Raw genomic sequence first — 27015 nt, forward strand, 5'->3', positions numbered from 1 at the left:
TGGAAAGAGAGAGGAGAACTATAGGATAGAGTTCATTTAAACCCCTAAGAATTCTTTACATAATTGTGCCACAGATCAAATCCCTTATAGCCGATGATAAATGAACGTCTGCTTTCGCTAGGGCACTGTCCCTAGCCCTTTTCTTGCGGGAAGCCTTAGACTGGGCGTGAGACCATTTGACGGTAGAAAATGGTCCCTCTGGGCTCTTAATTCCCCTTGGTTCTTGGAGACATGAGTGCATGGGTATCCTCATGATGTATTCTGGCTGTGCTTCAACCTTCTCTTCCAAATGTTTTTGAAATCAAAGCTACTTACAAGTAGCAATAAATGACTCATTTGAATTTCCCTTCCTCGCTCTGTTTCTGTGTCCTCTCCCATGCAGGTGCCAAAGAGCAGCAAAAAACTGCCAACCGGCGGCCACAGCAGGGGTAGGTGGGAGAGGTAACCCCAAATCTGACAAAGAGGCCCTAACGCTTGGGCACTCACTGCTACCGCACGATGAACGCTTTAGCTCTGGATGTCTCCCGGAAAGCCAAGAAAGAGTCACATAGGAGGAGCGTTCTAACACAAACAATGTGTTAGGAGAATATATTTTAAACAGCCTTAAAATGGGATAAACAGGGCGCAAAGGCTTTAGCACAAGTAATTGAGAAGAGACCACCATCTGTCTCGGTTAAATTATCCTCCTACTCCCCAGTTTTCTTTTTTCTTTTCCACAGCTCTTTAAAACAAAGTGGAGGAAAAAAGGTATTAGCAACATATTATCCAATATGTGAGCTAACTAAGCATAGATGAATTCCAACTGAAGACGAGTACCAATATTCAAATGTGCAGAGTGAGGCAGGAGGATTCCGCTCTCAAGGTCAGTCCCAGAAATCCCTGCAAGCTCACTTTCATTCTCATTAGTCTTTGGGCTCTGCTGAGAGACTCTTTCCCTCTCGACTAGAGGGCCTATGAACATACCTCTGGCTACTTGTACGTGGACCACAGGAGGCCTCCAGGAAGGCTCTCTCTGTGAACGCCCCCACCCCATAACCCTAGGAAGAATCTCTGGTAGCAACAGGAGGGAACTGTGTGTCTATGTTTAGGTAGGTTTATGGGGATAAGGACGGTAGGAGCAGGAAATAAGGAAATGAGTTCATAATTCATTCTTTAAACAATGACCCTCACCACCTGATTTTGGTCCCAAGATGAAATGTGGTGGGTCACAACGATATTCTGTCACTTCCCCCCATCTCTCCAGCTGGGGAGATAAGTGATCCAAGAATATGGCAAGTCACGGGGAAACCAGGAAACGTGCTGGAATCCAGCTGCTGTCCCAAATTTAGAAAATAGGAAGTAAATCACCTCACAGCACAAACTCAGGATGGTCCAGATTTGAGAAAAGGAGATACAGGGGTGGTATAAATAGAATTATGAGGAAGGGAAGACCAAGATCCCTTCAGAAAGAATGTCATTGGTTCTCGCATTTAGATAAAGCAAAAATGACCCTCTCAATCCTTTGTCTTCATATAAAAGTAGCAGAAGCTGTAAGGCAGAAATAGAAACAAAGCCTGAAGTGAGTAGAAGGAAGGGCATAATAAAGATTAGAGCAGAAATGAATGAAATAGAGATTAAAAAACAAAACAAAACAAAACAACAGAAGAGGTCAATGAAACCAGGAGCTGGTTCTTTGAAAAGATAAACAAAATTGATAAACCTTTAGCCAGATTCACCAAGAAAGAAGGAGGACTCTAATGAAATCAGAAATGCAGAGAAATAACTGACACCACAGAAATACAAAGGATTATAAGAGAATATTAGGAAAAGTTGTAAGCCAACAAATTGGATAACTTAGAAGAAATAGGTAAATTTCTAGAAACCATCTAACCTTCTAAAACTAGATCAGGAAGGAATAGAAAACTTGGACAGACTGATTACTAGTAATGAAACTAAATCAGTAATCAAAAAACTTCTAACGAGCAAAAGTCCTGAACAAGATGGCTTCACAGGTGAATTCTACCAAACATTTAAAGAAGAGTTAAAACCTATTGTTCTCAAACTATTCCAAAATACAGAGGAAGGAACACTTCCAAATTCATTCTACAAGGCCAGCATTACCCTGATACCAGAACCAGATAAAGACCTTAGAAAAATAAAACTATAGGCCAATATCTTTAATGAACATATATGAAAACTCTTCAAAAAATAGCAAACCAATTTTAACAAGGCATTCAGAGAACCATTTGCCATGATCAAGTGGGATTTGTTTCAAGGATGCAAGGGTGGTTCAATATTTGCAAATTAGTTAACATGATACATCACATTTATAGGAGAAAAGATAAAAACCATATGATCATCTCAGTAGAAACAGCAAACGCATTTGACAAAGTACAATATCTATTCATGATCAAAGCTCTCAACAAAGCAGTTTTACAGGGAGCATATCTCAACAGAATAAAGGCCATACATAAAAACTCCACAGCCAACATCATACTCAATGGCGAAAAACTGACAGCTTTTCCTTTAAGATCAGAAATAAGACAGAGATGTCCACTTTTATTCAACACAGCACTAGAAGTCCTAGTCACAGCAATCAGACAACAAAAAGGAATAAAAGGCATTCATATCAATGAGGAAGAAGTAATACTTTCACTATTTGCAGATGACATGATACTATATATAGGAAACTCTAAAAATTCCACCTAAAAACTACTAGAACTGAAATATGAATTCAGTAAAGTCAAAGGCTACAAAATTAATATATAGGAATCCACTGCATTTCTATACACTCATAATGAAGTAGCAGAAAGAGAAATTAAGAAAACAATCCTCATTACAATTGTACAAAAATAATAAAATACCTAGAAATAAACCTAACCAAGGAGGCAAAAGACCTGCACTCAAAAAACTACAAAACACTGATGAAAGAAATTGAAGATGACAGAAAAAAATGGAAAGATATCCCATGCTTATAGATTAGAAGAAGAAATATTGTTAAAATACCCATACTACCCAAAGCAATCTGCAGATTTAAGGCAATTCCTATCAAAATACCAATAATACTCTTCATATAACTAGAACAAATAATACCAAGGTTTGTACAGAACCATAAAAGACTCTGAATAGTCAAAACAATATTGAGAAAGAAGAACAAAGCTGGAGGTATCCCAATCCCAGATTTCAAGATATACTACAAAGCTGTAGTAATCAGAACAGTGTGGTATGGGCACAAAAACTCACATAGATCAAGAGAACAGGATCAAGATCCCCCAAAGAAACCCACGCTTATATGGTCAATTAAAGCAAAGGAGGCAAGAATGCACAGTGGGGAAAAGACAGTCTCTTCAACAAATGGTGTTGGGAAAACTGGACAGCTACCAGCAAAAGAATGAAACAGAATCATTTTTTTTACACCACAGGCAAAAATAAACTCAAAATGGATTAAAAACCTAATATGATATCTGAAACCAAAAGCTCCTGGAAGAAAACATAAGCAGTCATTTCTTTAACATTGGCCATAGAAACATTTTTCTAGATATGTCCGCTGAAGCAAAGGAAACAAAAGCAAAAGTCAACTACTGGGACTACATCAAAATGAAAAGTTTTGCATAGGGAAAAGAAACATCAATAAAACAAAAAGGCAACCTACTGAATGGGAGAAAATATTTGCAAACAATATATCCAATGAGGGGTTACCATCCAAAATATATAAAGAACTTATACAATCCAATACCAAAAAAATTAATAGTCCAATTAAAAATGGGCAGAAGACATGAATATTTTTCCAAAGAAGACATACAGACGGCCAATGGACACATGAAAAGATGCTCAACATCACTACTCAGGGGAATGCAAATCAAAACCATAATGAGATAATACGTTGTGTCAAAATGGCTAAAATCAACAACACAAGAAACAACAGATTTTGGTGACGATTTAAAGAAAAGGGAACCCTCTTCCCACTGTTGGTGGGAATGCAAACTGGTACAACCACTGTGGAAAACGGTATGGAGGTTCCTCAAAAAATTAAAAATAGAACTGCCATGCCTACTAGGTTTCTACCCAAAGGAAATTAAAACACTAATTTAAAAATATATATGTACCCCTATGTTATTTACAATAGCTCAGATATGGAAGCAATCCACATGTCCATCCGTAGATGAACGAATAAATAAGATGCGAGGTATATGTATACTCACACAGACACACACACATGCACACGACAGAATATGACTCAGCCATAAAAAAAAGAATGAGATCATGCCATTTGTAACAACATGGATGGACCTAGAGCGTATAATGCTAAGTGAAATAAGTCAGTCAGAGAAAGACAAATACCATATGGTTTTAGTCACATGTGGCATTTAAGAAACAAATGAAGGAAGGAAGGAAGGAAGGAAGGAAGGAAGGAAGGAATGAACGAACGAACAAACAAAAAACCCGGACTCTTAAATTCAGAGAACAAACTGGTGCTTGCCAGAGGGAAGGTGAGTGGGGGTACAGGTGAAATAGATAAAGGAGATTCAGAGTACACTTACCTTGAGCACTGAGTAATATATAGCATTAAATTGTATACCTAAAACTAATAACACGAATTTTTTTTAAAGATTCTATCCATTATTTGACAGAGACAGAGATCACAAGCAGGCACAGAGGCAGGCAGAGAGAGAGGGAAGCAGGCTCCCCGCCGAGCAGAGAGCCCGATTCCAGGACCCTGAGATCATGACCTGAGCTGAAGGCAGAGGCCCAACCCACTAAGCCACCCAGGCACGCCAACACTAAAATTTTTAAAAATTAGAAAAAAACATTAAAAAAAAAAAAAAAGAAAAACAGAAACCATAAAGGAGAAATAGTTTGCTTCATAGAAGTTTCTCATTCCTGGGCCATTCTGGACACTCCCCTCCCCAAGAGAAATAGGGCCTGTTGTTCTCAGACTGTGGGTATCTTCTGGTGCTCAGTGCCATAAGGGGCCCAGACACTACCACTCCCCAGAGCTCCTGTTCAGTGGGCAATGTGGCCATGAGCAGCGGACAGGCTGCCTGGAAGTGGAGAAAGGATTCCCTTCTCCAGAGGTAGATCTGTGATACCAGCTTGTACCCAGATGAACATGGAATCCCTGGGCTTCATCATACATGTGAATGGTCCCCTTCCTTGACACGAATACGTGAAAGGTGAAAGGTCACTATGGCAATGAAGAGAAAAGCTACTGTGGAATGAGAATGTTTTAGATCTCTCGTTGAGGGAACTAATGGTTGTGCCCTTCTACCAAGACTGTAACTGTGGTAACATACGGCCAAAAAGGTTGGGATAAGAACCATAAAAAGCTAAAGCAGTAAGAGGAGATAGGGCACATGGCTTCTACCTGGCAGGGACCTTTGTCCTCTGTGTGAAAAAGGGGACAGAATGCTGGACCGGTTACTCGAATTTTTGCATCCACACTGCACCTGGATCCCTCAGACGATAAAGCTTCTTTGTAGAGCTGTCACCGTCGAATAGTATTTATTAGTGTTCTCTCTGTGCCACAGCTTGTGTTGTGGATAACTTCTGTAGTCATTTATCCCAGGAAACCAAAAACAACACAGGAATCAGGACTACACACTACCCCAACTGCAAGCACATTTTCTAGGTGTCTTTTTTTTTTTTTTTTTTTTTTGCTCAGTATTACCAAGGAAGACCTGGAGCATCTCCCCATCATCCCATCTTGCCTGCACCCCCACCCCACCCTATAGCCCCACCTTTAACCCTCACAGCTGTGATCAAACCCCTCCCTCCCCCAGTTCAGCCAAACAGAAAAGGACTCTATAACGAAGGTAGAGCCAATGACATTCCTTTCAGAGTTCTTGCCTGGTTTCTGGAAACACATGCCAATACAAATTTTTGTGGCTATATTAATATATGCAGCTATGCAACAGGGAGATGATCATAAAACTGGAGCCCTTTTGAATCCGGTCCTTCTGAGTCACAGGCCTCAGTGTGGGAGGCAGAGGAAGCCGGGTCAAGAAAGCCAAAGGATGACCAGAGGCAAGAGGTCTCTTCGGCGGGCGGAAAGGAGGTACAGACGGGCTGGCCTTTGGGGGTGAGCCGGAAGAGCTCCCACATGAGGTGGAAGGGCAGCCACAGCCATTCAGGTGTGTGCCTCCAAGATCTGTAAGCTGCGTGTTACATTATGAAATGAGTAGAAGGCTGCTTGCTAGTTAAAGAGTGAGGGTAACTCCAGTTATGGTGGGAGAATCTGCTCGAAGCAAATCACCTCTCCTTGCTGGGAAAGGAATGGTCCTTCCGAATGCACACACCTAGGTGCTACTCTGTCCTGTCTGTACAGTCAGGTAAATAACACCGCTGCATCTCCATGAAGTTTAACAAGATCTAGACCTTCAAGAAAAGGATTCTTTGTGCTATATAAACATGTCACATTTTTATCTTATTAAAGTGATCTGGTCCCTGTTTGTATAAGATTTAGTTTTCACACTCCATATACCCTTAGTTCCCACTGAGTTTTCAAGCACTGAAAGAAGAGTTTAATTCTTTATTTAAGATTGAACTCCCCCAGCTATGGGTTTCCTGTGTACGTGTGTGTACATACATAAACACACACATATGCATATACATGCATATCCTGAGAGTTGCTTAGGATATATAAGGCATGAGGAAAGTGATCTGGCCATTAGTTGCAAGCCCATTAATAGTCCCATTCATTAGAAGTCATTTTAAAAGTTGGCATTCGGGGCACCTGGGTCGCTCAGTCAGTTAAGCGTCCCATTTTTTATTTTGGCTCAGGTCATGATCTCAGGATCATGAGATCAAGCCCCACAGCAGGCTCTGTGCTCAGTACAGAGTCTGCTTGAGATACTCTCTCTCTCTCTCTCCCTCCCTCTCTCTACCTCTCCCCCTGCTCTTGTGCTCTCTAAAATAAATAAGTAAATCTTTTTTTTTTAATATTTTATTTATTTATTTGACAGAGAGAGATCACAAGTAGACAGAGAGGCAGGCAGAGAGACAGAGAGAGGGGAGCAGGCTCCCTGCTGAGCAGAGAGCCCGATGCGGGACTCGATCCCAGGACCCTGAGATCATGACCTGAGCCGAAGGCAGAGGCTTAACCCACTGAGCCACCCAGGCGCCCCAAATAAGTAAATCTTGAAAAAAAAAAAAAAAAAGTTGACACACAAATATTCTTTGCCATCAGCTGAACTACAGAATGCTATTGTAAAATACAGAAATCAGACAGGTCAATTCCACTAGGAGGCCTGCAGTCAATAAATTAGCTTTCATAGGCTTTATATCTGCAAATTAAATGCTGCCCTCATATAAGTAAAGACAGGCTTTCATTTTAATATTAAGCAAGTCTGCATTTTTACTTAATTTCTGGAATTATGATAAATATGGTGGTGCTCACAAGCAACAAAAGAAAAGAGATAAACTGGACTAAGTCAAAATTACAACCTTTTGTGCTACAAATAATGCCATTAAGAAAATGAAAAGACAGCAGAGTAGGCAAAAATATTTGCAAATCATACATCCGCTAAGAGGCATATATTCAGAATACTTAAAGAACTTTTATGACTCAAGAATAAAAGGACAAATAACTCAAAAAGCAGGAAAAGGACTTGAATAGATATTTCTCCCAAGAAGATACACAAATGGCCAATAAGCACATAGAAATATGCTCAGCATCTTAAGTCATCAGGGAAATGCAAATTGAAACCACAGTGAGGTACTAGTTCATACCCAGTAGGATGGCTATCATAAAAAAGGCAGACAATAGTAAGTTTTGGCAAGGATGTGGAAAAATTAGAACTCTCATACATTGCTGGTGGGGATGTAAAATGGTACAGCTGCTTTGGCAAATGGCTTGGCAGTTCCTCAAAATGTTAAACATAGAGTTACCACTTGATTCAGCAGTTGCACTCCTAGGTATATACCCAAGAGAAACTCAACATATGTCCACAAAAAAACTTGTACATGAACGTTCACAGCAGCCATAAGTTGGGCAACAACCAAATGTTCCTCAGCAGATGACTCGATAAACAAAATGTGGTATATATCCATTTTATACCACGAATAAAATTAACATTACATTACTGGTATATTTATTCCAATAATTCCCAGTGGAATATTATTCAGCCACAAAAAGGAATAAAGTATTGATATATAGATAAACTTTATTTTTAAATTTTTAAAAAGACTTTATTTATTTGACAGAGACAGAGCAACTAAGCAGAAAGAGAGGCAGAGGGAGAGGGAGGAAGCACTCTCCCCACTGAGCAGAGAGCCCAATGTGGGAGTCAATCCCAAGACCCCCGGATCAGGACCTGAGCCGAAGGCAGATGCTTAACCTACTGAGCCACCCAGGCACCCCCAGAGGTGAACTTTAAAAACATTATGTTAAGTGACAGAAGCCAGTTATAAGAGACCATATCCTGTACGCCTCCATTCATATGAAATGTACAGAACAGGCGAATCTATAGAGAAAGAGAGCAGATTAGTGGTTGCCTAGGGTGGGGGTGACTTGGGGATAGGTAAGGAGTAACTGTTAATGGGTACAGAGTTTTCTTGGGGTGATGAAAATGTTCCATAACTAGATGCGATGATGGCTGCAGAGCTCTGTGAATAAACTGAAAACCACTGAACTATACACTTTAAATCAGTAAATCTTACGGTATGTGAGTTAACTCTCAATGAAGATGTTTTTAAAAATGAAATGGTGCTTAAAAATCAGTCTAGAAGTCCCCTCAAAAACATAACAATGTGAAATAGATAAATTCTTAGAATTTATATTCTGAATTCAACCAACTTCTCCAGGTGCTCAAAAGAGTGGAAGTGAAAAAAAGAACTTCTCCTTTCAGGCTAACTACGCCATTTAACATTTTTGTGTTCTCAGATTCTCGGCACCATGCATTTGACAATGTGATAAATAGACAGTACTAATAAAATAAAAAAACAAAATGCTTCTCAACTGATACTTCACAATTATTCTTTAAATCTTTTCCTTAACTTTGCTACCACGTCTGCCTGTTTGCTCTAGGACTGAGTGAGGAAGTAGAACCACCAGGAGCGAGGGGAGATTGGCCCTCCTGTGTGGTTCCACCACTTAGAGGACGGGTAGGTTTGAAGGAGACCAGTGTGAGCTGACATTAATAGAAAACTGAAACACCTACTTTCCACCCTTGTAGACTATTACTGAAGCCATCCTGCTTATCAAGTTTGATCAGACAACAATTTTCCAAAGGAGAAATCCCAAACAGAAGAGTGAATAGTTATCGCCCTGAGAAATGGTTTGGCTAAAATCTCTTATTTATCTCCAGGAATTCTTTAGAATAGGACAGTCTCTCACGTGGTCTTTGATTTGCTGGGGAGAGGGAAAGGAGGAGATTTTTCCTCTTAAAAACAAAACAAAACAAAAGCCAACATGGTCCAAGAATAATCATGAAGCTTAACACCAGAGAACACTGAAAAAGACAGTATTAACCTAAGGCTCAAAAGCAACACTATCTTGATTTACTAGGTACATGTGCCCTTCCAAAAAAAGGTTTCCAGATACCGTTATTTCGTAATAAGTTAAAAAGAATCTCTACTGAAGAGATGGTCTTTTTAAAGAGTAAAATGCGGGGCGCCTGGGTAGCTCAGTGGGTTAAGGCCTCTGCTCAGGTCATGATCTCAGGGTCCTGGGATCCAGCCCCATATCGGCTCTCTGCTCAGCGGGGAGCCTGCTTCCTCCTCTCTCTCTCTGCCTGCCTCTCTGCCTACTTGTGATCTCTGTCTGTCAAATAAATAAATAAAATCTTAAAAAAAAAAAAAAAGTAAAATGCATGTTTGATAGAGCCCTGTCCTCTGTCAGCTTTAACCTAAGGCATTCTTCTCAGATGGACAAAACTTATTGCTTTAATTAATCATTTCCTCAGCACAGTGCTTCTCAAAACTTAGCTGTCAGGTTCACATGAAGGGCTTGCAAAAACACAGACAGCTGGGCCTCCAACCTCTGAGTTTCAATGAGGTCCAGAGTAGAGTTGAAGAATTTGCATTTCGAACATTTCCCTGTCCTCCCCCACCCATGCTGATTCTGCCAGTCTGGGGACCACACTTTGAGAAGCCCTGCCTCACCACCTACAGAGCAGAGAGCCTGGCTAAGCAAAGTCCTGGCTGGGTGGCTCTTCCCCAAGAGTCTACCGGAAAAGAAAGGTAGAAGTCATCCAAAGGCCAAAACACATTTACATTCAATATTTAAATAACAGCAATTACCATAATCTGTTCCTCAGACTTTTGTGGTTCATACATATTGTTTATCTTCCTGGTTTCATGCCCACCTCCATTCTTGCCCACCCAAGATGCATTTCTGGGGGTTCTTCTCCCTCCCGGCCATCCTATATGACTGCAGCCATGTCTGCCCCACATGCTCTTATCATCCCTAGTGAAAGTACAAGTTTCCACTGGTGGATCCCATCTACAGCTGAGGCAATCAGCTGGAGTTTGGAATTGGGACTAAGAAATTTCTGTCTGGCTCCTCTTTTGAACAAGAGGCAAACTCAGATGCTGCAAGAAATTTTCATTTTCCACCGTGTGAGCTGGGCAACAGAAAAGGTCCATTTGTATGCACAGAGAAGCAGGGATGAGGTAGGGAGTGAGAGCATCTTGGTTTCCATATGGTCTTCCAGACCCCGGCTTCAGTGAAGGACTCACGCCCTTCTGCATCCCTGCTCTGGGGGTTCCATAAGTTAACCCCAAACCTGGCACCTTCTATTAAATTCCTCTCGCTTGCCTAAACTGGCTGAAGAGGATTTATTATGTACAACCAAAAGGGCCATAATTAAAACGGTTAATAAAATCAATTTTGGGGTCTCTTTCCTCTCTCTTTCAGTTCACCGCAGAGATTAACCTCACCTTAAACTTCATTCCACCCAAGTTTATCTGGTTCTAAATATTTCATAGCTATAAGGCGCCTAACTGGTTCAGTTGGTGGAACATGTAACTTGATTTTGGGGTCGTGAGTTCAAGCCCCATGTTGGGGGTAGACATTACTTTAAAAGAAAAATTATTTTCTATATATACATAATATATATTATAATGCATAATTTTATATATATATATATATATATATATTTCACAACATCTCTATATATTTCAAAACCAGGTCTGCTTGGATTTTTCTACATGAGACAATTATAATTTATATTTCTCTCTAAGACTAGACTGGGATAAATGAATATAAATCAGAAATGAATAGAAATCGACTTGGTTTCCTCCCTTGTGCACAGAAATAAGAAAACCTATAGGGGTGTCTCGAATTGAGATCTAATATGAAGTTTTATTTACCACGTTAGAGAAACGTAAGTGCTTAATTTTTCATTAATGCTTCTGAAATAACTTCAGCTTTTATTTTTGTGGAATTCCCATGTTTAAAATGGCATTTTTAACCCGCCACTTCTAGATCTAACCACCTACATGGTACATTTTATGCATTCATTCACATGCAAACATGTGGCTTCCCAAAAGGAGAAGAGGCATTTCTTCATGTCTGTGTGTCTGGCTACTCCTCTTCCCACCCAACAGAGACTAAACATATCACGTTTTGTGTCACCTTCAGCACTGCATCATGTCTATGATAACACATCTGTTCCAGAAGTTTGTGAGGTCGCTCGATGTTGCAAAACGAGGGTTTCACAGTGACAGGATTCTCTTCGTCTGTCTAATATTACAGATCCTCTGTTCTGAACTTCAGGATTTTGGCCTCCTTGAATCAAGGTTTCTGGGAATTATCTTTGGCAACTCTGCACTTTAGCAGAAAAGTCTGATTGTTTTGGCTGCCTTGTGTCACATAACAACAGGTAGTCACAGACATCCAGCGGTTTCCTCAGAGTGGGTTGCTTTCTTTATGGTAATCAATTTACTTGGCCCAGCTGTCAGGCACTTGACTTCCCAATTAACAACTGGAAGTAGAACTTGAGCCGCAGGAAGGAAGAAAACTCAGATTTTCCCAAACACACAGTTAATGAAAAACTTAGCCTAGCCTCTACCTCATCTGTGTTTTTCCTATAAAATGTAAATGTCGATTTGGAAAACAATATACCTACAGACATTTCTCCACCCAGGAAGGTCTCACATGATGTTTGACTGGGCACTGTGCCCAATATCCATCATTAAGGAGTTAACATAAATTAATTTAAAACTGGAAATGAAGCAGCCAAAATTGTTGACCAGTTTCCTCTTATTAATTCAGTGAAAAGACCGAGGGCCTACACTACAGATCACAGCTTCTAATCTCAAGGAAAGAAAAAACAAGAGAAAGCCTTTTATTCCACATCTTAGCTATTCCTTTGGTCAAAACTGGAAGAAGAAACAAAGTGTGTGATAACGCATGGGGCATACTTTTCTTACTCATCCAACTCTTCCTGGCCAAAAGGATTTTCCTCAATGTGGCAGACGACCATACATGGAAATTAGCAAGGCAGGAAGCAGTAGAGACTCGTGTTTATGAGAACAACCGCGGCCAGGCTTTGGGGTATCAGCTGAGATGAATCTAAGGCATCCCTGACTGACCTGCATGGCTGCTTTGGGAGATGAATTATCCTTCTTGTCTGTTGAGGGACAGGAGCTATCACGGGAAGGGGGACTTGAAGACACGGACAAGTTCTTTATGTGGATGCCTTTCAGGACATGAATACTGAAATTGTTAAATTGCAGCTGGAGGAAAGAGAATATAGGAAGTTTTCCCCTTACATCCTTCTTCCAAGAGCACTGAGCCATCTATGATAAGAAACTCTAATATCCTGTAAACCCAATAAAGGGTGAGTCCCCTTTACCTTGAGGCTTAGGAATGAAAAGACACATGTTTTTAAGACACATGTCTCTTTCTAGGACTGACTTGGAAACTTCACAGTTTACCTGACCATAGTCTGCTAGGGTGTAGAAGTATGGAGTTCAAAGAGCAAAACGTTTATTGAATGGATTCCATTGCCCTGGACTTCTGACTAGACCATATGCATTTAGAGGACAGGGGCTGGGACGCTATTTCTCTGACCCGAGTCTCTTGCACAAAGAACGCTGGAGGATTTTTTTCTGGGGTTAAAAAAAAAAAAATAGTTACCTTAGTCTTTCAAAGAAATTTTCATCTCCACACTAGGAAGCAGGGCAGACACCTTTTGGAGATATGACTATGTCATCCATAGTCACTGAACTCCACAGCACATAAACTCAGCAAAAGTTGACATGAACATAAACATTTAGAAGGGCCATTGCTGTCCACAAATATCATTAAACGTGCATGGCTGTATGGCTGTATGGCCATATTCTATTTGAGGGATCTCATTATTATCTAGGAAATGATTTCATACTTCAGTGTCCAAAATCACATCAGCTAAAAAGATTAGGATAAAATGTTTTCCTTAAAGAAAAATTTCCCTGAAATCTCATTTTGGCATATTATCTTCTGGGGCCACCCCACCTCTCTCTGCTCACAGTACTGGTTGCCCAGCAAACTCTGAAACAGAAATAGCATACACTGGGATCCTAGACCGGAGCCACTGTTGGAAGAGGGTCATTGCAATGTGAAAGCCTATGCTACGGAAGAAGAATCAGAGAGCTGTGTGACCCCCTGGACTTGATCAGAAAAACAACAGACATATTATTCTATGTCACTGAGACCTTTTGACACAGGAAGCAGGGCTTAAGTATAAGAAAATATGTTGGCCTGAACATTGTATTTTTAAATTTTCAGCTTTCAGCAATCAGCACAGTCTTGCTAGGCCTCCCATCTGCTAAAAAGAAGCTGTACTATCACTGTAAAGTTTAGAGAAACGGAGCTATAATAAGGATGTCATAACTGTACTCTGCTTTATCTATCACAAATCATGTTCCCCTGAAGTTCCAGTGTGTTCTAAATTAACATCAAAGGAAAGAATTCTTAACCCCACCAACTGGCAAATACAGGAATTTCAGCTGTTCTGATATAATGGCTCTAAGTAAACCACTATTAATTTCTTACTTTCCAACCTACCAGTCAACCAGAAACACCGTCAGAATGGCACCGAGGAAATTACAGGGAAGATCCCTAATGCATCTCTTGCTTTCATCCTCCAAATACTGGGAGTTACAAACTGAAAACAGTTTTTCATTTGTATTAGCATTCTGAATATAGTTTCTAAAAAATTGCTGTTAGTGAACTGAGGCTGGGATATGACTTGGTAAGAATATTATTATTGATACGACTTTTCTTTCCATGCTCTGAAAGTCACACCTTTGAATTTAAAAGACACTAAATTTTTACATGCTCTAAGGGGGGCAGATGGGAGATTGGAAAAGAACCCAAAATAGATGAATTTCAAATTATAACCCATTCTCCTATCTCTGACAGGTAGATTACATTTAGATACTACTAAAAATGTGTTCATTCATCCTAAGAACTTAGATTATTATAATAGTCCACTATGAAATTTTCTCTTCATAAAATCTCTTACTGCTCCTCTATTGCCAATTACTACAAGCACCATCTCAACTGCTTATTAAGTTAAGAAACATATTTTTAATGGTTCTTAAAGAATACAGCATAAATACACACAAAAAGAAAGGCCCTCTATTAGGAAAGAATAGATATTTTGATCAATTAAGAAAAGTGCTTTGCATGTCATTAGAACGCACTCAAGATTATGACCTGCATCACCTTAGAAAGCAGCAGTGTTTTCCAACAATTTACAGGAAAAGAAGGCTGTATTTCACAAGACCAGGTACGCAGACAACATCTGCAAACAAATTCGTACACACAACGCAGGAATGAGAGCCAAGCACCCAGTCATTCCTGAATTCGCCTCAATAATGTGATATTGCTACCATTAGGCTAATTATAATCCATGCAGGAAGCAGCCCAGTTGGCTACAAATGAAATGAGCAGAATGTGAATATTTTAGAATAAATCAAGTACCTGATAGTTTCATGAGAAGTTCGGACGCTGCTTTGACGGACATATCCCGCCTTAGCACATTCCCCTTCCCTTCCTGGGGCTTAAGGGTGTCCTCAGAGATGCTCGGGGCCGGCACTTCCGATTCCGGGCTGAACACGTAGCTGGACCGAGGCAAAGTGGCACTTAAGGCCTCCTCTTCCTTGGGCTCCTCTTTCACTTTAAAATTAAGATTCATGGGCTCCTTCTGATTTGCAGCTGTCAAAAGAAGAAAGGCATTGTATATATATACATATACAAAAGGCCACTCCCCCTCTTAGCTGCCCCCAGACTTTATGAAACATGGAATGCACAATCACACTGTGCTGACAGCAGGAGGGACCACAACCCGATCAAAACAGGCTGGGACCTGGCCAGGAAAAAATACAATATACTCCATGAGCAGCGGACTCTGAAGAACGTGCACTTTCGAATCTTTGGAAGAGATCATATTTTAAGAAGAGTTGCCTCTACAAAGTGGACATTTTTCTCTCTAGTTTCCCTAAATGTCTTCTTTCCTGTATAAATGCTGCCGCCTCACTGACCTGTGAGGCTTCCCCCTACTTAATCTTATTCTAAAATAATGCTTTCAGGCAATTATGCTGTCATAAAATCCTCAAAATAAACATGAATCAGAGGCAATACCCAAAGCAAAAACCTGGGGTGGGTGGTAAGGTGAGGAAGAATTTGCCAGAGAGAAGCTCGGACTAGAGATATCCCACTTTGCCTCATTATGAATGGACGCTTCTGACCCACCAACACTGGGGCACACACTTGGAACTGTTTTTCCAGTCACGGTGAATAAACCCATATCTGTAGCTCAAGTCATCTCTGAGACCATGACGGGCATTTTTTTTTTTAAGATTTTATTTTTAAGTCATCTCCATGCCCAACTTGGGGCTTGAACTCACAACCCTGAGATCAAGAGTAGCACGCATCACTGACTGAGCCAGCCAGGTGCCCCTCACGAGGGGGCATTTAAAAAAAAAAAGAAAACCATTTATTTTGAAGTAATTTTAGATTTACAGGGATGTTCCAAAGATGGCTCAAGAAGTTTCCATATATTCTTCTCCCAGCATTCCCCGGGTTCACATCTTACATAAGCATGGTATGTTTGTCAGAATTAAGAAACTCACAATGCTATGAGCTAAACTCCAGATTTTATTCAGATTTCACCAGTTTTTCCACTAATGTCCTTTTTTCCATTTTTAGCGTGGTTGGTTGGCGTGGAGTATGTGGTCAGGGCAGAGCTAACTGGCCTATTATGGGATGGCTTCTGTGGCTTGGCTACACGATAGCAGGCCTTCACCCACTGAGCTACACACTCCCTGGGAAAGACCAAAGAGGACAAGTATTCTCCACCACCACTGGCCACTTTCCCAGGCAGCTTGCTCCCCTCTAATAGGCCATGTAATCGGAACTTTAGGTTGGTTATACTAGATGTCTTTTGAGAAGAAGAGCTCATCCTAATACAGAGTTCTTAGTGACACTCACGAGAGTGAACCCGAAGCCCACTCCCACTTAACAAATAAGAGGATAAAAATAAATCTCCAAAGCAAGAACTTATAACTTGTTACCCATCACCGACCCTAGCCAGTACACAAGCACAAAATCCTTTCTCCATTGTGCCCTCGAAGGGTGTACATTCTGGAGTTCCAAGTTCACAGAGACGAGCATATTTAGAAACTGGACTCTGGAGAGCTAAGGTGACGACATTTGGAAGTTTTACCACCAAAAAGATGCAGAGCTGGGACCAGAATCTAGTTCTATGAGCTGCCTGCTCTATGTCCCTTACCTACCTCCACCTTACCTACCTCCACCACACCATTCTTCCACTTCTGGTCCCTGTGCTATAACAACACTTGAATGTAACTTGACCTTCAAGTGCCACCTTCTCAATGAAGTCTATCCTGACTACACTGTTCAGAAATGCAATCCCCGCCCCATGGTACTCCCAATCTCTCTTATCTTACTTTTATTTTCCTTTTTTTTCCCCAAAATACTTATCACCTGGTAACTTCTGGTTAAGGCCTGAATTGTGCCCACCCTCACCAATTCTTATGTTGAAGCTCTAACCCACAACAGGGCTATATTTGGGGATAGGGAGGTAATTAAGGTTCAATGAGGCCAGAAGGGTAGGTCCCTAATCCAGCACGATGGGTGTCCTATAAGAGACACCAGGGATGCACTCACACAGAAGAAAGATCATGGAAGGACCATGGAGCAAGAAGCAAGAAGGTGGCCAAAGTCAAGCCAAAAAGAGAAGCCTCAGGAGAAACCAATCCTGCCAACACTTTGAGCAGACTTCCAGCCTCCAGAACCGCGAGGGGTAAGTTTCCTTTGTTCAAGCCACCAAGTCTTTGGTATTTTGACATGGCAGCCCAAGCAGACTAGTTACATTCCATATAAGTTTCTTATTTATTACGTTAACTACTATGCTCTCTTCCCCTAACTCAAAGGTAGGCTTCAAGAAGGCAATGATCTTTAACACTGATGTACCTTGAGTGCCTAGTACAGGGTCTGGCACATAGTAGGTGCTCAAAATATAGCTGTGGAATGAATAAAATATGTCGGCTACAGATTAGTAACGTCTGATGGTCCTTCCCTATTACCCGTGGAAAACAAAAACCCATAATCCCGGAATATTCCACTGAAGGCAATCAGAAGTGTTTTTCCTAGGTCTGATACTTAGGCTGGGAACAAGACCTAGAGATAAAAGCTCTGCCATCTACGCCACAGCATGTACTGAGAAGTCTGTGATAATCATTCACTTGGACTCCGGCATTACTAAGGGAGGAGTCCAGAAAAATTTCAACTAAAGTACTTAAAATCTGGCCTTCTGGGGTGCCCCGCTGGCTCAGTTGGTAGGACATGTGACTACTGATCTCAGGGTCATGAGTTCAAGCCCCACGTTGGGCACAGAGATTACTTTACAAAAAACTAAAAACAAATATAATACAATATAATAAAATTTGGCCTTTTGGGGACAACGCCATCAGAATCTGAACCAAAGAGAACAATGATGGTCTCTAGAGCAATCTTTACGTACTTCTGACCTCAGCAAGGAAGGTAGATCCTAAGAGGACTTTGTGTATTTAGCATACTTCTCCCCTTTCAGCCCTTTCCTGGGGGTGGTGGGACTGCGGGGTGGAGGAGGGGGGCTGCTGGCTAGCTCCTAAAGCTTCTCTCACTCTATGCCTTTCTTCCAGAACCCTTTATAAAATCCTCTTCCAAAAGCATCCTAGTTAGTCACCACAAAATAATTAAGTGGTGTGTTTTCTGTTAAGCCTGAAACTTTGATTCTTTGGGAAGGAATAACAGAAAGTTATGTACTTTTAAAATGCTTCTGTATCTTTTATTTTAAAACTTCTAAAAATTCTAAGATGAGGCTAGGAAAGAGATAAGAAACTATTGGAGCCCTAGAAGCAAATCCCAATTTCTAGGGAGAACAACCTTAAGCTGATGGTCTCTGAAGATAAAAATAGCTTCTAGAAGTATTTGTCACAATAACTTCTATATAAGATTTAAGAAAAAAAATTTATCATTGTTAGTACAACCCAGATTTAACACAACTTCAATAAGACATTTAAAAACACAAGAGGCAAGTTAGTATGTTGCTGGATTATAAATCTGCAGGCATTTCATACCTGGTTTTTGTTCTGACAATGTCAAGAATGACATAAATGCTGGGGAAATGTAAATATAGCTAATAACAGATCACACATACACACACAAAGCAACCCCGTGGGAAACACTAGTTTGCCCAAGTTTTAATTTCCCAAACACTCTGGGTCTAAATACCAGAAATATTTAATACTAAAAAAGTACATAAAGCCTATATTTTAAGATCGATATGACTGAATAATTGCTATAGTTTTTTATCATCTTACTTTTGTCTTTTTATCCTACTTTTTTTTTTTAAGATTTTATTTATTTATTTGACAGAGAGAGATCACAAGCAGGCAGAGAGGCAGGCAGAGAGAGAGGAGGAAGCAGGCTCCCTGCTGAGCAGAGAGCCCGATGCGGGGCTCGATCCCAGGACTCTGAGATCATGACCTGAGCCGAAGGCAGCGGCTTAACCCACTGAGCCACCCAGGCGCCCCTTTATCCTACTTTTAAAAAACTCATTCTCTTTCTACAGAAAAAGGTGAAATTATAGATGTTTTCTTTTTTCTTTGGGGGAACTGCTAAGAAAAAGGGAACCAATTACAATTCACAGACTACTCTTGACTTCATTCTTACTACCACAAAGATCTGTGCACATACGGAGTTCCATTTGTAAGAGACTTTCCCAACCCTTACCTTGACTTCTGTTTAGGTATCTTCAAGTTTCCAGATATTCCACTTTTAACACATGGAGGAAACCCCACGAATCAAAAGGCCCCTTCTACGGGGCGCCTGGGTGGCTCAGTGGGTTAAGGCCTCTGCCTTCAGCTCAGGTCATGATCCTAGGGTTCTGGGATCGAGCCCCCCACATCAGGCTCTCTGCTCGGCAGGGAGCCTGCATCCCCCTCTCTCTCTGCCTGCCGCTCTGTCTACTTGTGATCTCTGTCTGTCAAATAAATAAATAAAATCTTTAAAAAAAAAAAAAAAAAGGCCCCTTCTCTGTCTGTTCCAAACATTTTAGGACCTGAGTCACTTTGATTATAAATTATGTATATTTGTAAGTTCATGCATTCAATGGAGCTGGGCTGCCATTTAAAGGAAACAACTCAACTTTTTGAGGATTTATACAGGATGCAAGATAAAGGCTCACATGGGAAACAAATGGGAAAGCCACTGGGATAAAATGATTCCAAGTTTCCAATTCTAATAGGCAGGGATTAATTAACTGTTAAAACAACAACAACAACAACAACAACAAAACCTCTTTAGAACAAAGTGTCATCAGTTCACTCCAAGATCCCTTCTAAGCCCCCCAAGACTATTCCACAAACCTCCTTAATAGTGCACACACTCAGCATTTGCCTAATTAACAGGAACTGGTCCTTCATTGATCACAGGAGATAACTATTACTACTATCTTCATTTTATGAGTGAGGGAACTAAGGTCCCAAGAAGTTAACAGCCCAACGCCTTCTAATCACAGAGACACAGACTTCAGGGTGTCTGGCTGAAAACGCACCCACCCTCTCTCCTATCTTTCCAAGTGCCTTTGAGGGGGTGCTACCCTAAGCAGTCGGACTATGGGCTTTGGAAATAAGTGCTATGGAGTGAACAGCCTTTGTTAGTGAGAAAGGGAAAGGTGGGACATGACCTGGAGGTAAGGGGCAGAGAACGTCCCTTTCCTATAGGAAGGAGTTTTGTGAAGATCTGACTAAGACAGTGAAGAGGAAAATGGGCCGCACCATGGCTATTCTGCTCTGTTCCGTTTGTTCCCTCTGGTGAAGGAAGATGATACTTTCCTGGCATTTGATAAGACAGAGCCCTCTTTGAGTTCAGAATCTAGCAATTTTGTGAATGCTGAAATGCTACATGAAAAAGGTAGACCATTAAGAATGTTGTTTTCTACCTTACCCTAAAGCAGAGCCTAAGACTCTTGGCCCTGGAAAGGGCCACAGATAGGTGGTTCTCAAACAGTGTTCCCAGGAATCCTAGGATAAGCTTCCAGGGTCCCAACAAGTGTTTGTTTCAAATTTAAGCTTTTAAGATTATTTAAGGCAATCGAAAATTTAATTGAAAAATATGTAGGGACGCCTGGGTGGCTCAGTTGGTTAAGCAGCTGCCTTCGGCTCAGGTCGTGATCCCGGCGTCTTGGGATCGAGTCCCACATCGGGCTCCTTGCTTGGCGGGGAGCCTGCTTCTCCCTCTGCCTCTGCCTGCCATTCTGTCTGCCTGTGCTCGCTCGCTCTCCTCTCTCTCTGACAAATAAATAAAAATTAAAAAAAAAAAAAAAAAGAAAAATATGTACCCTCATTTGTGTTCTAACGGAGACCACTAACGTTTACTTGGGTTGGCAAGTTAATTCAGTTGGTTTCACCTGCAATGCAGTTCCTCCTCCTGTTATCACAGGAGTGGTAGAATTCTAGTAATGTGTCATTAATAAGGAAGTGGCTGGCTATGCACTGATCTTTCAAAAAAATTCAGGGGTGTCCATGTAAAACTATACAACCGTGCTCCTACTGGAGTCGACGTGCATGCCTTCAATCAGGCTTTCTCAACCTCAGCACCACTGACGTTCTGAGCAGGAAAATTTGCTCTGGAGGACTGTCCCATGCATTGTGGGATGTTTAGCAACATCCCTGGCCTTGCCCCACTAGCTGGCACTGCCCCGTCATGAAAACAGAAATTTTTTCGACTCAGCCAGCTGTGTCCTAGCACACCTGTGGTTGAGAAGCACTACCTTCTGTTAAATGCCTGCTTGGGTTCAAGTGTATCTGCTTTGGTGAAGCCTCTCATAATGGTGGACAGACTAAGTAAGACACACAGATATATAGGTCTGTCTGGGTCTATCACTTATAAAGCACTTAGTAGGGGTCAGGAAGTATGCTAAGTGTTAACTTATTTGAATTAATTTATTTGCTTCTCACAACAACCCTAATTGTATGCCCGTTTTGCAGTTGAGGAATGTGAGACCAGACAGAGTGAATAAACTTCCAAATGCCAGTTATTGGAGCAATACCGAAGTGGTTACTATAGGATTTCCAGGGGCCTTTACTGAATATTGCACGTTTTGAATGCTCCTGGTCTTACGACAAGGAATGAGGGCAGTTGCTGAATGTTGTCAACTTGGAAGCAAAAACTTCTCATTATTGGTACTCTTCTTTTAAGCAGCTGAATAAATTTAATTAAAGGTATTTTGAGATCACAAGGTGAATTGTTACAAATCTACTCTCCTTTACCACAACATCCCTGTATAAATGGTATTTCTGGAAACTGCAATCAGCAAAATGAATTCAGAAATATACTAGAGGCTGATGCTGCGAGACGACCTCATCATAACGCTGAGCCCATGTTTTGTGCTTATCAAAGAGCAACTTTGCTCTGATTGCTGGATTTTTTGAATAAATAAATATAATAAATGTGAACTTAAAAAATAAAGTTCTATTAAAAACAGACATTCTATGTGTTTTATATATTGAGTTGGCACTTGATTTTGTTTGGATAAATGAGTTTAGTGTTTAAAAAAAAGAAGTGAAAACCATTATTGTTTTTCCTTCTTTCATTTCACGATAAGTAAGCACAGGTTCAGAGAATGATACGACCTGTTTAAAATCACACAGCTCATGAACGATGGAACCAGAATCGGAGCTCAATTCTCCATATTACAAATAACTACCCAAGTTCCCTTGTAAGTATGTATGATCTGCCAGGACCTGGGGGTTATTTGACAACCTGATGCACATTAGGTGAGAAAAAAAACATAAACTGCCCTCTAAAATTATAAGGAAAGCCAAGATGCAATTAAATAGTAATTAATTAGAGTGGAGCATTGCTTTTAGATGTTAAGCATATTATTTTCAAATAGAATGTTTAAAACATCAGCTAAATATTTTTAAATCTTGTTCTCTAAAAAGGTAAACTACATAATTTGCCTTAAGTAGTTTTATAATTAGTGTTTGGAGAAGTTTGAACCATCTCCTATTTCTCATTAATCCCCACCTGGGCTAATCTTTGGCCACATTTCGGTATCAATGCCCTCCAATCAGGACCACACAGGTCCCCTGATGACTGTTACCACCACTGTATACACAGGGACCAAGGGAAAACAAAACAGGTCAGGGTCAAGGGTAATAACAATGAGCGGTGTCTCCAGAACTGTAAAATAAATAAATAAGGTTTTCCTCCATGAACTGAACTAACAAAATCAACACATAATGAGCAAAAGTCGCTATCTGCAGTAATCCACTTAACAGACAGGATATCTCCCTTGTCAAAAGCAGGAAGGACAAGTCCTGGAAAACCAATCAAGTCATGAGTAAATGCGAAAGCTGTATTTTAAATTCATTCTATTAACACGTACAAAGAATGAAATGTATGAACAGCAGTGAAGTGATTTGTATGTATGAACAGCATGAAGTGATTTGAGATGAGAAAAAAGAAAACCTAAAGATTGGATAATATATTTCCGACACTTTTCAGGGAAGTTGGTGACCATCTGCCCCAGATGACATCTCCTCTTGATTGTTACACTTGTCATTTTAAATTACCATGCTGACATTCTGGTTTATCCATCAGTTCTTAAATGATTTTTGTCATTGTGGAACACCCGGAGAGCCTGAAGAACTCTTGAGCTGTGGTAGACTAGAAAATGGCCATAAGGGGGGTTGCGTGGCTAGCTCAGTTGGGAGAGCATTCGGCTCTTGATCACGGGGTTGTGAGTTCAAGCCCCATACTGGCGGTAGAGCTTACTTTAAAAAAAAAAAAAAAGCCTTAACAACTTCCTTCCCTGAAGCCCCACCCCTTTTTAATGTGACTTCGCAGCTCCTGGCATCAAGAGGTGGAGTACATTTTCCCACTCCCTAAGTCTTGGCTGGAGTTGTGGCCTGCTTTAGTCCATAGAAGGCGGTGGAAATGATATTGGGCCGGTTCTCAGTCTAGCCTCCAGAGGCCTCATGCACTTCTGCTCTCTCCTTTGGAACCCTGCCTGGCTGTCATGTGAACGAGCCTGGGCTAGCCCACTGATGATGAGAGACCGTGCAGAACAGGGAGAAGCCATCACTAGCTGAGGCTATCCTAGACCAGTCCACACCCAGCCCAGGTGGCAAAGGACTTTAGATAGATGAATCAGCCTGGAGACCGGAAGAAGCACCCTACGCTTCTTGGGCCAAAATGCTAATCCACAAAATCATAAGCTAATTCAATGGTTATTATTCTGAGCTGCTAAAATGTGGAGTTGTTTGTTACTTAACTAACTGAGTGACAGACTCCAGCTCTCAGCCTCGGCTGGCCTAGAACACAGGGCATGAGAAGACACCAAGGGACTCATTGCCATCAAGGTTCCCTTTGAATGGCCTGCTCACTTTCCAAGGACCACCACTCTGCTCTATCTTCTTTCTTGTGGCACTAAGAAGCTAGGTGCAAATCTGCAAATCTTGTTTAAGTGAAGTAATATCACAACCTCAGAAAACCTCACTTCCAGATTATGACTAGCAGAACATCTGTTGTATAATCCACCGTGGAATGCACTGTGGATGGTATGAAGATAAAGATGTTACAAAAGAAACACTATCTGACCCCTCTCTCCCCGCCCCACCATAGCAACTTGACATAGTTCAAGAGACCAGACTAATCAAGCAATAGAACAAACTATGCAGTAACACAACCCCCAGTCTGGGTGATATAGACTCTAAATATTACCAGAATTCACAGGGGGTGAGGGTTGGCAGTAAAGACCAGAATAACAGGAAAAGGGTTTACTGAAGAAGTGGAAACCAAAATACTCTTTGTGGGATGACCAGCATTTGCATAGTCCAAACAGTAGGAGAGGGTATCACAGGAATGGGCCCCAACATTGTTAGAAATTCCCTACAAAGATATAGAATCACTGTGGGTCCGAGAAGCATTAAAACAGCTCGTTTAGTTTTAAGGACATTATCATTCTTTTTGAAAAGTTCTGATTTCCCCCCTTTGTACCTAACAAGAGGAAGCTGCATGGAAGGCCACAATTCGAATGACCAGACCCCTGGAACAACATGAGTGAAGGCAGAGAAACAACTGTGAGAGGGTGTAGGTTTGAGCTGGTGAAGACAGTCAACATTCTTCCGGAGAGCAGTGAGGATACAGTTCCTTTGGAGAAAGGAGCTAGGCAGGGGCAGAGCCCCATACAAGAGTTATCAGAAGAAAAGTCCATTAGAATGCGTTGGAGGGCCTGGAGGGGGCCGCAGGGGTGGAGAGGGCATCAGGGAGGGAGCGGAAGAGGCAAGCTGCCTAGGTGTGAGCCCATGGCCAGGAGAGGCTGCACGCAGAGGGCTGGATTATAGATATATTTTCAAGACACAAAAAATTTAACCAGATTAGTGACCGAATTAGCATGCATTAGAAATGATGCCATGGTTTGAAGCCAAGGAAAATAAACAGTGAAGCAGACGGAGGTCAAAAGACAGTCCGCTCAACTGAGAAAAAAAATTAAGTAATAGCTAATTAAGTGGTCATGAGCCAAGGCTTTGCAGCTCAGCAGAGACGAATCTTCGCTCTCTCCCTTATTGCCAAAACCTTTGAAGCCTCAACTTCCTCATCTGTAAAATAGGTTTAATATTATTGACCCCTCAGGGCTTTTAAGAGGGTTTAATGAGAAATTACATGAAGTTGTGGGCACAGGGCCAGCCTGGCTGTAGACACATTGGATCAGTAAGCAGTAGAAGTGTTAACAGTAGTAACAAGCAGCAACACCTCAAAGAAAATAGACTAATGAGGGAAGGAAGGAAATGACTTGGATTCAGGTTTGCAGCAACACAGGCTTAGACAAATCTTCCCAGGGATCTATCAGGATAAAAAATCATTCTCAGCGCAATTCTAGAACGAGGTATACTCTATCTAACACAGCGAGGAAGACAGATCTGGATTCCAGTCATGACCCTTTTACAGCTAATCTCACTGTGTCTTGGTCTTTGTCTACATGCTTGTCATGAGGCAATGTATTTGGAAATATGCCATATGTTGTAAAGCCCTATAGAACTATTAGTTGGCCTTACTGTTATTACCATTTGCACTAAGTAATTCCTGAAAAGCCTAAAAGAATTAATGCAAGTTTCAGTGGTGTCCGACATACAGCATTCAGAGAATGGCTCTGTGCTGGGGACTCTAGCTCCACGCCAGCACACCAGGGCAAAGAACAGAGCCAAGTTCAGTCACGCTGCCTCCTTGTTTTGTGATTTGGAGTACGGGCAGCCTGGGGGAGGAGGAAATGTTGGAACCAGGCCCCCCTGGATTAGAATCCCAGTGCTGCCGCTAATCAGCAGCATAATCTTGGGCAAGCCTCTCAACCTCCATTTCTTGGTTTTCATCTGTAAAATGGGAATCCGAACATTATGTACCCATAGAGTCGTTTTGAAGGTCAAGGGAGCTGAATGACACAGAATAAGCACTGGATTATAAGAGTGATTGTTAAGGAAAAATAATAAACAATGAGCAGATGTAACCCAGTCTCCACCGACATTTCAGGACATGGGTGTATACCCCCAGACCCCGTTTTCTTGTGATGCCACCTGTTCCTTTTCTGACTTAGATCAGTCCTTGTCTCAGGGAGTAGCAAGTCACCGAAAAACAGGAGTCACACTCTCCCTCTCCTATGAACCACCGCGGGGGTCAGTAAAATCCGGGATTTCAAAAGGGCATTCAGGCTTGCCTGCATGGATAAGGGCCTAAATGCTGTTTCCGACACCAGGAATTTCAGTCACATGATCAGTGTGTGCCCATCACGAGAAAAGCAGGGCAGGGTTAAAAAGACAGTCCCGGGCTCCTGGCTGGTTCAGTCAGTGGAGCATGTGACTCTTGATCTTGGGGGTGAGTAAGTTCGAGCCCCACGTTGGACGTAGAGATTACTTTAAAAAAATAATAAAATCTTTTTTAAAAAAGTAAAAATAAAATAAAATAAAACAGAAGGGCCAACCAAGGGATAAAGGAAGGTTGTTAAAAGTTAAACCACTGGGGAAGACACATTTAGGGAAGGGAAGTGGGAGCCCCTGGCTACTGGCACAGAACTCTCGGGACACGACTGGCGCAAGGCTGGTATTGACTTACAAGAAGGCTCATTGGTAAAGATGTAATACAGAAAGCTGACCAGAGCTCCCAGGCAATAAGGACTACCTGGTTTACCGTGCATCCTATCCCTCCTTCTCCAGCACCCCAACAAAGCCTTCGTCGGATAGGGCGGCTGCCGTTTACAGACTAACTGTATTGTCACTGCAGATGCAGAAAATTGTGTGAAATAGGTGGAAGCAGAACAAAGGCCCAGAGGAAACTGCAAGATAGTATGCAAACACGGTCCACAACTCACCTGTCTTTGTCCAAGAAAGCCTCTGCTATGTTACAGCAGAGCTCCTCCCAATAAATCAGAAACAGTTCAGCCTGTACCCATTTGTAAGTCACGGCTTTAAAAATGCCATCTCTCCTAGTTAAAATTATTTTGGACTCCATTTTACAAAATTAATATAATGTGGGAGACAGTA

General features: G+C 41.4%; 1 protein-coding gene across 1 annotated transcript in view; it reads right to left on the reverse strand.

Moving 5' to 3' along the window:
* Positions 1-27015, reverse strand: part of ZNF827 (zinc finger protein 827) — a 165220-nt gene that overhangs the window by 88887 nt on the left and 49318 nt on the right. Inside the window, exon 5 of the mRNA XM_047717575.1 lies at positions 14891-15124. Coding sequence (XP_047573531.1) covers positions 14891-15124 — 234 coding nt within the window. The remainder of the gene's footprint in view (positions 1-14890; positions 15125-27015) is intronic.

Source organism: Lutra lutra, chromosome 2 (assembly GCF_902655055.1).
Source record: "Lutra lutra chromosome 2, mLutLut1.2, whole genome shotgun sequence".
Taxonomy (NCBI): domain Eukaryota; kingdom Metazoa; phylum Chordata; class Mammalia; order Carnivora; family Mustelidae; genus Lutra; species Lutra lutra.